General features: G+C 39.7%; 1 protein-coding gene across 2 annotated transcripts in view; it reads right to left on the minus strand.

The window, feature by feature from the left end:
• The window catches only part of gigyf2 (GRB10 interacting GYF protein 2), a 28,027-nt gene that overhangs the window by 10,613 nt on the left and 4,659 nt on the right, over positions 1-12,755 (minus strand). The window contains exons 2-15 of one of the 2 annotated variants that reach the window (XM_060871454.1): positions 11,090-11,141; positions 10,854-10,992; positions 10,175-10,270; positions 9,022-9,130; positions 6,292-6,400; positions 5,613-5,653; positions 5,464-5,496; positions 5,185-5,286; positions 3,137-3,360; positions 2,617-2,761; positions 2,178-2,387; positions 1,010-1,197; positions 456-612; positions 95-261 (exon numbers count right to left, since the gene is read on the minus strand). In XM_060871454.1, coding sequence (XP_060727437.1) covers positions 95-261; positions 456-612; positions 1,010-1,197; positions 2,178-2,387; positions 2,617-2,761; positions 3,137-3,360; positions 5,185-5,286; positions 5,464-5,496; positions 5,613-5,653; positions 6,292-6,400; positions 9,022-9,130; positions 10,175-10,270; positions 10,854-10,992; positions 11,090-11,141 — 1,772 coding nt within the window. Of the gene's footprint in view, positions 1-94; positions 262-455; positions 613-1,009; positions 1,198-2,177; positions 2,388-2,616; positions 2,762-3,136; positions 3,361-5,106; positions 5,287-5,463; positions 5,497-5,612; positions 5,654-6,291; positions 6,401-9,021; positions 9,131-10,174; positions 10,271-10,853; positions 10,993-11,089; positions 11,142-12,755 lie in introns of both variants that reach the window. The other variant, XM_060871445.1, reaches the window with a different exon arrangement.

Here is a 12,755-nt window from a genome sequence, read left to right on the forward strand (position 1 = left end):
CTTTTAAGCCAACCAAAATATTATCTAATTCCATAAAAATAATATTACACACTATACCACTGGGTCTGTTAATCTATAAACAAGACTGTTTTACCAGTATAGGAGGTAGTGGAGGCCCAGGAGCAAAAGGCACTCTCCCCCACATCTTAAAGATTTCACCCAGGGGATGGAAACCTTCATCACAGCCCCTTTTCACCAGCAGGGTCATTGTGAAATACCCAGCCTGGAACCACTCAGACATCTCATGATTACTGAACGGACCTATAAAAAAAAAAAAAAAAAAAAAAAAAAAAAAGAATTAGATGAAGATCAAACAAATAAAACAATCGTCTACCTAAAGACAAAAAACTACATTAAAAATACTTAAATACTTAAGAGTCTTATACTTAATCCGTTCCAAACCATGCAGGCTTTAAATGAGACTATTATTGCCATTTTCTGGTGTTAGTTTTCACCTTGAATCTCTCCCTGAGGATCCTTATAGTACCACTTGAGGGCAGCCTCATGGGATGGTGGCAGGCAGGCAACTTTGGGCCGCTCTGCACTCTTAGCCCCCAAACGCTCGTCATCCACAGCACCATCATGAAGATATGCCACCATTTTCTCGGCTTCCTGTCAAAAGCAGAAAATACAACCATCAGAATATATTTTTGGTTAAGTCAATAGGATTCTATACTAACTGTGGAAATACATTTAAAAGGATTAAATATTATACGGATAGACTGATGATGCATTCTTACAGCTTTTCAGTCATATAAGCCATGCTGCTAGTTGATGGTAAAATCACAGCTAGTAATAAAAGCCATATATTGATACTAGTGAAAGCACATTTTTTTTTACCTAGAAATAAGTGAAGGGTTTGTTATTTTTTCAATGATTTCACAGGGACATCCTACACATCATACTCAATGACAAGATTTGCATGCATAAACACTTATTCCTCATACACATTTCTCTCTCATACATATTACATTTGCATTCCTAACAAAAAGAAAACTCCCTGACCAACCTGTTCAAAGTGTTTGAGGCCCTCATCCTCATCCGCGTCTGTAGCCATTGGTGCAAGTTGGCCAATAGGTGGCATGATGCTCTTTGGGAAAGGAAGTGCTTCTGGTACTGCAACTGAAACTGATACTGGCTTGGGATGTGTCGCGAGTTGCTGGGTGGGCAACACAGGGATGGAGGAAACTGGAAAATCTAAACCATTGAAACAGACAACAAAGACACAACATAAAAGTAAGCAAGGGTAGTAGGTGTGTTTTTGCAACTTGTGAGCCTATACAGCTTTTATAGGATAGCCCCTCTGTCTAATATAAAAACTAGCTTTCTGTGGACACTTTACTGATGTAATATACGTTTTACAAAGTCAGAACATCATTGGCCAGTAACTTTGCTCATCATGATTTCACATAAAATATTTTATTAGAGCCTGGTCAGTATTTTTTATTTTCTCTGAATATGTTTTTGTAGGTTATATGATGTTATGATTGCTGTGTGCTAGATTTTCTTCCGCTCAGTTTCACATTGTCACAAATGTGTCACATTATGTCACATTCACAAATGTTTATGGGTATGTAACCATCAAACCCATATTTGGGCCTGCCACAAAGCCTGCCACAAAGCACTATGTGCACAAGATCCATAAAAACATGGTTTGCCAAGTTTGCCAAAACCACAGGCTTCCTCTATGCCATCAGTGCCTGACCTCATTAATGCAATTATGTTTTTGACTGTGAATGTGACAAATCCCTATAGCCATGCTTCAAAATCTAGGTGTCTCTTTGGGTCTTAAAATGCACTGCTGCCACCAGCAAAAATGCAGCAAACAGTAAATGCTGTTTTTTGTAGCATAACCGTTGTAACAAGTTTTTTCGTCTTCTTTTTTATTGCATTCTGAAAACCACAGACACCAAATTGTGTTCCATCTCAATTACCCCGGAAATGAGGTAAAATATATTTGCATTTTGGGCGGAAGTAGAAAGATCAGATTGATATCTGATTCGCCAAAACGCCTTTATGTGACCTAATGTAAATGGAACAGTTTTAACCAAATCAGATAGCTATTGGATCAGAGAAAACACAAGAAATGACCAGGTGTAAAAAGGCCCTTTGATGAACAGAAAGCAAATGAAAAGCATGTATATTGAGATGGAAGAATTATAAGCAATAACTTCTACCTGTTAGTGTGCTGAGTGTATTTGTGCTGTGTGGTATGGAGATAGGCAGAGCTGAGTGTAATGGAGCTGCAGCAGTTCGGAGTTCATGTGCTGCTGCTCTCTCAGGCTCCTCCACCCTCTCTGGCTGGCTGGAGGGCAGGGAAACAGCTGGCTCTGGAGCTGCTGGTAATGGAGCAGCAGGTGGAGAAGCCTCTTCTGATTTGACAGTGTCTATAAACAAAGTCAAAGACATCTTACGTCTACCAACAAGATACTGGTAACCAAAATATGATAACCTAGACAACCCAACAGACTTCGTTTTATATTATTAAAAACATCATTTTTTTTTTTAGATTAATAGTTTCAATATTACTATAATTACTATGGAATAATAAGCTTTAATTAAATAATTATTATAGCAAAATAGTTGTATGTATGATAGGTTAAATATTGTCCATACCCTCATGCCTGGCAGTCTGGCACTTGCTGTCAGGTTCATTAGGATGCCCTGCTTCATCCTCATCTTTCTCGCAGCATTCCTCACCCTCCTCTAGAGGACGAAACTCTAGCTCTGCCTCCTCGAGAATCGGCTCCGCGGCAGCTTTCTAAATGGGGAGTGAGCAGAAAGGATGAGTTTGAAAATAGAAAGAGAATCTAGTCAATTGTTAGAACGTGAATTGCATTAACACATGGGGCAAATATTATACTGCTCAATAGAAAAAGAGGAACATGACCTGTTATTTGATTGGTCAAATATCTATTTCAAACAAAATGTAATTGGACAGTACATGTTTACCTTTATACAATGATTAGTGTGAAAAAGAGGATAAGATAAATAGTGTTTTTGGTTAGACTGATTGTGTATGTAGCCATCATGGGAACAGGTGACATTTAAGGTTTTATCTTTTGTTTTAATAGTACCAAGTTCCAAAAAGATCAGGGAACATCAGCTCCGAATGATGAGCCTCTAGTCAGCTTACCTTAAGGGGAAGAAAAGCTCCAGATGAGTCAAAAGTGCCTGTCTCCTCCTCTGCATCCTCCAGGCACCACTCAGGCAATGCATCCCTCTCATCTTCCATGCTGCCACTGGCTGAGCGGGGCCGCCTGTAGCCCCCAACACGCTCCTCCTCCCCACGTGAGTCCAATGGTAAGCGGCGGCGCGGATCTGGCTGTTCCCTCCAGCCCCCAGCCAAGCGTGGCCCATCTTTAGAAAGACAGACAGACATACCGTTAAGCTATGGGGACATAGAAGACATAAATCTGGGTTGTCAAAGATTAGTCATGGTTAGAGAGAGCTAGTGGGATTGGCAATTGATAGGCAGTTGCAAAAGTATTTATAAGACAGGAATCTAAATTGGGGACACACCTAAACTCAACCAGCGTTCAATGAATAGCTGACTGTGGCAGACCTTATTTGCCAGGTTGAGCATATGTTAAATAAAGGCAACAATTTGTCTTTCTACAAATAAATCACTACATGGTGACAGACCTGCTGCAAACTACTCTTACACAATTACGAAAAGTATATGAGAATTCCAATCAAAATCTTCACATGCAAATAAGAACAACTGTAAACCTATGCAGGGAAGCTGATCATTAGTTCAAGGGAAAAGAACTTTATCAGTATCCGCTCTGTGAAAACGGTAACAGTCAAGGTTGTGTATGCAATTATAGGACCTCTGGGACATCAACTACCATCATTCATTCATTCATTAAGTGCCACAACCATTCTCTTGATTAATACTGCTCAATTACAAATTATTATTATTACCCAAGAGGCAATACAAATGCCCTGACTGCATAGATACACAAAATTTATAACAAAGTGGAAGCAATTGGAAACAACACCAACTCAGCCACGTGGTAATCATAGAGCGGGGTCGGCGCATGCTGAGGCGCACAGTACTCAGTAGTTGACAACTTTCTACGGAGTCAATAGCTACAGACATCTAAACTTCATGTGGCCTTCAGATTAGCTCAAGAACAGTCCGTAGAAAGCTTCATGAAATGGGTTTCCATCGCTGAGCAGCTACATCCAAGCCTTATATCACCAAGTGCAATGCAAAGCGTCAGATGCCGTGGTGTAAAGTAAAGGCTTCTTTTACTTTGGCTAATGTTAATGTCTAATAAACCTGGTTCTGAACCTTACTCCTTCTGTGAAACATGCTTTATTAGTGCATCTGGGACAGGACAGCTTGCTATCATTGATGGAACAATGAATTCAGAATTACACCAGTAAATTCTAAAGCAAAATGGCAGGACATCTGTCTATGAACTGAATCTCAAGAGAAAATGGACCATACACCAAAACAAGGACCACAAGCAACCCAGTCTGTCGACCAAAGAGCGATTAATGAGGAACAAAGATAATGTTTTGGATTGACCATTCATTCATGCAATTCATGTGAGGACACCCACCAACATCAGAGTGTTGAAGCTGTTCTATACTGAGGAATGGAATAAAAGCTGTTGTGCAGGACTGATCAACAGTTACCAGACACTTTACTTACAGTTATTGCTGCACAAAGGAATTACAGCAAATACCGAAAGCAAAGGTTCACATACTTTTGCAGGTCACAGTTATGTAATGCTAGACCATTTTTCTGAATAATCAAATTAAGTAGTATAATATTTTGGGGTCATTTGTTTGATTGCATTCGCTTTGTCTACTTTTAGTGCTTGTGTGAAAATCTGATGATGTTTTGGATCATATTTATGCAGAAATACAAGAATTCATAAAGGGTTCATAAACTTTCAAGCAACACTGTATATATACTTATTGCCAGTCATCAACTGGAGGAAACCTGACCAACCCTGAATTTTCTTTTTCAATTTAAGATTACCCGGAAATCCCATAGTCCAGTCCTTAGCATGGCACAGATAGGATGCAATGCAGTTTAGATTAGAGAGCAAATAAACAGACGGACGATGGAGATAAGGCGGCTCCCACCTGGACTCGGTGGGCACCATCTTTCATTATCCCGGCGGGAGCCCGCCAGACGCCAACCGCCACCCTCTTCATCCTCACCGTTCTGTTCGTCACGCGACAGCCGCCAATTCTCACTCTCAGAGCGCGTGAAATCGTGCTTTCGCACCAGGCCTGTACCACCATCCTCGTAATTTGCCCGTACTGTGTGCGTAGGGGTGGAAGTGGGAGATGAAAAAGGAAAGAAGAAAAAAGGAAAGACATAGACAAAAGACAAAAAGACAAAGACAAAAGTTCAATATAAAAGAAAATTTACATTCAGCCAACCAATAAAATTCCTACTATAAAATCCAGCAAAACTAACACTGAATACGGACTTACAGTGGTTAATCTGAAAGTGGGCTGGAGCTCCATCTAGGAAAATGAAAGAATAAAAATGTATTCAAGCACACAAGGGACAGTTACAAATTTAAATAAAACAAAAGAGGTTTTATATATAGGCAAGCTGAGCAAATATTTGCTACACAAACCTGGATCTTTCCGACTTGGCTTTTCAAATCTTCTGTCTCCCCTTGATAAAAGAAAAAAAAAGACCAGGCAATTGTGTTAGGTCTACCTGGTCTTACTATATTTGCTTAACTACATTAGATTAAACAGACAAATGCAAACAAGTGATATGTGACTAACACACTACTCCCAAACCCTGTCTCTATAAAATATATTGTAAATGTAATGTTTCACTAATACATAGAACTTTTTTTTTACTAATACAAAACTAAGGTTTTACTAATACATAGAACAATTAAACAAATTTATTCGTTTGGACATATAAAGATTGAAAGGTTGTTACTGAGAATTTGTTTGTCATCTTGGGAAATTACATTTAACTAACATTTAGCTATTATTTCCAATTAGTCTATTAAAAAAGTTTCTTTTAAGTAAAATAGTCTGTATTTCGTACTGAATATCCACATGTTACTATGCTTTCTTTCTTGGAGGTCTGTCTTGGAGGTCCCACTAAACTACAGTACATCCTGTTTCAGCTTAAAAAGTGAAAGTGTTACTTTAATTATTTTCCCCTTTTCTAAATGAGCAACAGACACTACAGTTGCTGAGGTCTACAAATATCTGCTTTAGGGATAAATATACATAAAGATTCTGGTGAAGAAGAATGAGGAAATGTGATTTTCTGGCCTGTGAGAGGGTTACCTTTCCTCCCAGCTCTGAGAACGATGCATCTCTCGCCCACCACGCCCAAAGCCACCCTCCACATCATCAAAACTTCTTTGGTAAAACCCTCCTTCACCCCTTCCTCGACCTGCAATTACAAGCCATAAAACAAACAAACCCACACACACTTAGAAACACATTGGGCAATGTATAGTACTCTTCATACAGCACAATAGGGTAATTGCATAGAAACTAGGGCTGCAACAACTAAGGCAAAATTATAGTGTCCTGGGTGATCTCTAACCAGAACTCTTACACACCCGGACAAAGATTCCTATGTGTGAATGCTGTTCTTGGACTTTAGTTCAGTATTTAACATAATCATCCCCCAGTAGCTAATTAACAAACAGACACCTGAGAACTCCCTTCTCTGTAACTGGGTAGTCGGATGTTTTTCCGCCGACCCCTACATTCTGTGGTCTCTCTGATAAAAAACCAAGATCGCCACGCTAAGCACAAGGGCGCATGCTCTGCTTGCTTCCCTTCACCTGGTTGACCCATAATTGTGTACCCGGTTACAGTTCCGACCACATCGACAAGTTTGCAGACGACATTACTGTAGTGGGCCTCATCACCAACAACGAGGCAGACTACAGGAGCAACTGGTCCAGTGGTGTAATGACGATCTTTTCCTCAACATAGGTAAGACCAAAGAAATTGTCATTGACTTCAGAAGAGGACCCCCACAGCACTCCCCACTAACCATCAACGGTGCAGCAGTGGAGAGGGTGAGCAGCACCAAGTTCCTAGGGGTGCATATCTCTGAGGACCTCTCCTGGGTGTCAAACACCACATCGCTGGCCAATGCTGAACAATGTTTCAAACTCATGGTATCTTAAGTATGTAACCTATTGAACCAGCCTTAATGTATCCAATGATAGAGATTTAAGCACTTATGTACATCGCTCTGGATAAGGGCGTCTGCCAAATGCTGTAAATGGAAATGCAAGAGAGCTCAGTCACACCTTTACTTCCTCTGCAAACTGAGGAAGGCAAGAGTCCTACCTCCCTTCATGTGCTCCTTCTACCAGGGCACCATTGAGAGCATCCTCACCAACTGAATCACTGTGTAGTACAGGGGCTACACTGCCTCCTGTCAAAAGACTCTGCAGCGTATAGTGATTGCAGCCAACCTAACTAACCCTTATTGACTACTATCTACTTCAGCCTGCTGCCTTCAGGGAGAAGGTACTGAGCCTCCAGGCTCGCTTCACAAGACTTTCAAACAACTTCATCCATCAGGCTGTCAGGATGTTAAACACTGTCCATTACCTCCCCCTCTAACTCCTGAACTTTAAAAAAAAATCTACAGCTAACTCCACACTTCATGGCACACAAGACACTTCATACTCTGTATATATCGGACACTTGCACTTTATACACAAGTCTTTTTGCACCACTGTCATACTGCTGCTATCTGTCTGGCACCTAACAAATGCCTTCATACTCAGCATTCAGAATGGTTACACATATATATATATATATATGGATGTATATTTCAAGCTTACAATTTATTGTTTACATTTACTCATTTAGAATTACGAAATATATTTACTCGGTTTATTTATGTCTATTCATTACAAGTACACTGCTGTTACATCCATACAAATCTGTTTCTATATTACACTAACTGCTCATATAATTATACAAACTCTCTATATTGCAATGCCAATGTAAACACTTGATTCAAGAAAGAGAAAAAGTATCCTGATTCCTCTATATGTCTGCAAAGCACTGACAATAAAGAACCTTGAACGTCAGGGCATCATTAAACTCCTGGACTGTCTGTAGTGCTACTTGCCAGTTTTGGATGCTAAGATACATAACAACCCAGTGGTTCTTAACTCGATTAATGTCTGGAGAACACAAGGGCCTGTCAGTGACATCAGTGCATTCGTCATCCAGAAAATGCCTACACACTCAAGCCACATGAGGTTGAGCACTGCCACGCACCAAAAGGAATCCAGAGGCCTGTCAATGGCTATGAGGATTTCTTCACAGTACCTAACAGCAGTAAGGGTAAAGTTAGCTAGCAGATAGAGGTCTGTGCATCCCTGCCAGTATATTCCTCCCGGAACCATTACTGATCCACCACCAAAATGGTCATGCTGGTTGATGTTGCAGGCAGTATAACATTCCCCAAAGCATCTCCAGACTCTCCATGTCTGTCACATGTGCGCACTTTAAACCTCCTCTCATCTTTTAAGTGAACAGGGTGCCAGTGGGAGACCTAGTGTTTAATAGCAAATGCCAAGAGATCTGAACGGAGCTGGGCTGTGAGCTGGATGTCAGGCCTTCATGCCACCCTCCTGGGTACTGTTTTGGACAGTGTGTTCAGAGCCAAACACATCAGTAGACTGCTGGAAGGCATTCTGTAGGGCTCTAGAATAGCTCATGCTCCTCTTTCAACAAATGAGCAGATGCCCTGGGTTGAAAACTAAGCTAGGAGACACACAAAACATCCTTGCAATGTGCCATATGAATGTGCCATGATGGAGGTAGAATACCCGCGCAACCTGATTTGGTTGCAAATACTGCCTCATGCAGTTAAGATGAGACATGAGACAAATCAGTCAGGAAGTATAGAGAGCAATTGTCCACATCATATAAATTAATGTCATGACTTATTGCTTTATAATGATTATACAAAGCTTGAGGTTTTTAATCTATTCAGTGTTTGCAACAATGTGACTGGTGCAGAGTACTCACCGCGCCCACGTGAAGAACTTCGACCTCGAGGTGCCCCTGCCACCACACCCCCTCCTCGTCCAGTCAGACGCAACACTGCTGCACTGTTTACTGACATGGAGAAATTCCTCTGTTGAACCACAAACACACACCCCAACGTTACAATGAGCCGAGGTCAGACGTCAAACACAGAAAAGTGTATTGCATTGCCTGGTTTTCTAAAACTGTTGCAGCAGTATCCCAGTTTTCCTGGCTTCTAAGTGTGACCTCTAGTACTTTTGCTAATTGGTTTGGTTTTACAAAGCACATGATTAAACGACTAAACATACTAAAAGACGTGCACATCAGAAAACGTTTATAAAACTTAGAAATACTGCAATAGAAGTCATAAATCAGCACAGAGAACAGAAATGTGGGATTAAATTTTAATATCATAATTAAACACAATTACATAACCACTTTTACAGCTTTCACCTTCTCGTTTTGTTTCTCTGTTCAGAACAATCACATTTCTGCTCAGTTCATGCTTCTAATGCCAGTTGAGCAGAAAAATGGCTCAACATTTCGAATTTTTGCCCTGTCATCAAAAGTAACAAATAATAATACGTCAGAGCACAAGTGACTTGCTTTCTGTTTATGAGGCTTTTTATCCTGTTGATCAGAGTGACACTAGTCTATTACAGACTCTTGCTGTAACAAAAAATCTACTGTATACTGAAAAGACAATTAGTGCTCTACTCGAACCAATTCAGCTGCAAAAGTGATTGCTGTTTTCACATGTTGCATTCCAGTGTTCTCTGTCTAATTGCTGTTGTGCAACAGAGAAGAATAAGTTGGTAGCAAAGAACCAGCAATAACCAACTGGGAGAAAACAAGGTACATTTTTTAAAGAAACATGTGCCATTTTTAACAGTGATACACAGTAAATTCTCTCTGCTGACAGACCAACATCTTGGTCTTGTGCTATAACATCTTAGATATTAAAAATCATAAAGTTTTTTTTTGACATGTTAAGCATACCATCAGTCTGTTGATATTCCCTGACACATCTTGAACCTATGCTAAGTCATAACCTGGAATATAATCTCTTTTTGCTATGTGCATAGAAAGGATGGCTGCATCACGTGCTCATTTGAAGGGTTGAGTGTTGGTTGCAACACCCGAATAACCTCACCTGTTCTTCCTCTGTAAATGAGACTAGGGCCAGTGGGGGTAGTGGCTCCTCTTGTAAAATAGGCAGAAATTCCTTGTCATGTAGATCTACAGGAATCTAGAGCAATGGTAAGAGTAAGCACAAAGATTTTACACTGAAGTAGGACATCACAAACAAAAAAAAGCCATCTGTCAGTTCAAATACAAACCATAACAGACATTAATTGACTGTGTAGGGTTGGGGAAGAATTGTTCCTGAACAATTAATAGTTGCTCTTTCTTGCAATATATGACTATAAGTGGATACCTGACCATGACCCCATATGTGGACAGTATCCAAAGTTGGCACAAAATTGGAGGCAGACAGATATCTAAAATGTCTCTGTATGCTATAACAATAAGATTTCCCTACACTGAAACGAAAGAGCCCAAACCTGCTATCATGACAAAAGCCCTTTGCATAAAGCCAAGTCCATAAATGTAAATATGGCCTGACAGAGCCCTGACATTAACACTACTGACCACCTTTCCAAACTTGGAAATTTGTCAGGTGTCCATATACCTTTGGCCAGTTAGTGTATGTTTGTGGTCTCATACAGTAATAAAAAAAAATTAACAAATGCAGTACATTAAAATATAACAGACTGAATTAAGGTAAATGCGATGCAACATAAACAGCATAACTCTGGACTGCTGTCTACCTTGTTATCCTTTACATAAAGTGCAAGCATTTCTTCTCTCCCATAGCGATAATCTGCAAGTTTATACTTTGGCAACGCAGGCGAGAGTGGTGGTGAAGCCACACTGCTACTTCCACCTCCTCCAGACAAAGCACGGAGCCTGTGTGTGAAAGACAAGAGAGATGTGCTTTAACTGAAAAGACAAGCTCATCAGTTCATTACCAATACTTTTTTTTTATTTTAATATTAACACTTACCATTCTGGTCCGAAGTTAAGTGTCTGGGTTTCTGCCATTTTTCCTAGAAAGACTAAAGATAGAAACAGACAGACAAACCTTTGTATTTGTATGAACTGTGTATTTTAAGGTAATCCTTTGGCAAGGGCCCAAATAAAAGTGTATTTAATCTCATTCTAATGATCAACATTAACATGATTTGTAACAAATCGGATCTAATACCACAGTAAACACAGTAAACTGATGTTAAATATATACGTTATCTAACTCCATAAGGGTATGTTTTTTATTTCATAGTAATAAACTCTAAACGCTGTCCGTTAGCTTTGAATGAAAGTGAAAAATGCCGAGAACTTGGGGGAGGGGACTGCGGCTTCCAGGAAATGTCTGTTATTATCAGAAACCTCAAGCACCAGCACAAATCTTTACTCATTCACATGTTTCTTGCACAAACATACACCAATATCGTGACAATGTAAGACTGCTTAGGCAAAAAAAGTGTCAGCAGTAATTCGATGCAATGTGAAATTAGAACAATGTAAAATTAACTTCCTCATTTCACACTCATTTCGAATTTAACTCATTTAACTGAGACTTAAGTGCACATAACAAAAAAAAGTTCACAATATGCAAAGTAGCATTGTTTTATGGTATTTTTTTCCCTCAAAATAAATCATTTTAGCATGTCAATTTAAATTACAACAGCTATCTCAATAACTGGCAAACATTTAGCCTGCTTTATAGTGAGTGAAATGACTTTTTTTTAATGTGAAAGAGCATTGAAATCGGGTGTATATGCTATCAGAGCAATACACATACAGTAGTGCATGTGCTGGACCCTGAGGGATGAGTGATTACTCGTTCTGATGACATTCATGTGTAAGAATGATGATTGGCACATGTAAGTAGAGCTTGGGTAGTACAATAAGGTTAATGTTTCACCGAATTTCCTGATTTGTGTGTGACAAAAACTGATGGAAGAAATGAACAGAAGAAACAATTTTAACAAAAGTTCTCATCTATTATCAACCCATCAGTCATTGCATCTCACAGGAGAGGCTGCTTGCGCTACTCGCCTAACGTCACGTGACTCCTGCTCTGTGCTGTGACTGTGGCTCGTGCTGAAAGGAACAGAAGCATCACTTAACTGTAGCATCCGTCGTCCAACTGAACCATGTGTTATAGGGATGTCTTTCACACTAGGCTACTTGAAGGGCCGGAACAATTTACCGTGCGGGCCGGATAGAAGGGGTCTATACTATTCTGTGCTATTTTGTAGGCAAATCTACATTAAAACACTCCCAGGCTAAAGGTTACACAAAGACAGGAACATACAACAAATGTATTATTAATTCATTAGTTCTAAACTATAAACTTTATTGTATTAAGTATTATTAGTTTTTCATAACGTACTATCAATAATTTGGGACCCTTTTTGCTCAAAAGCATTGACAGAGTTCATTTCCTTCTACAGACTGACCCCAATGCATAGACTGCTGCTGTAGACAAAGCTATTTTAAGGACTTACCCAATTAGGTAAGGGTGTTTCCATTGAACAGAGACAGCTTCATCTGCCTGAGAACCTCAAATTACAATGCAAATTACAAATGCTATACTACAGAAATAGTGTGAAAATGAGTGTGAAATGCGATCTCATGTGTAGGTGGACAATGACTTTGACATACAC

This window comes from Tachysurus vachellii, chromosome 1 (assembly GCF_030014155.1).
Source record: "Tachysurus vachellii isolate PV-2020 chromosome 1, HZAU_Pvac_v1, whole genome shotgun sequence".
Taxonomy (NCBI): domain Eukaryota; kingdom Metazoa; phylum Chordata; class Actinopteri; order Siluriformes; family Bagridae; genus Tachysurus; species Tachysurus vachellii.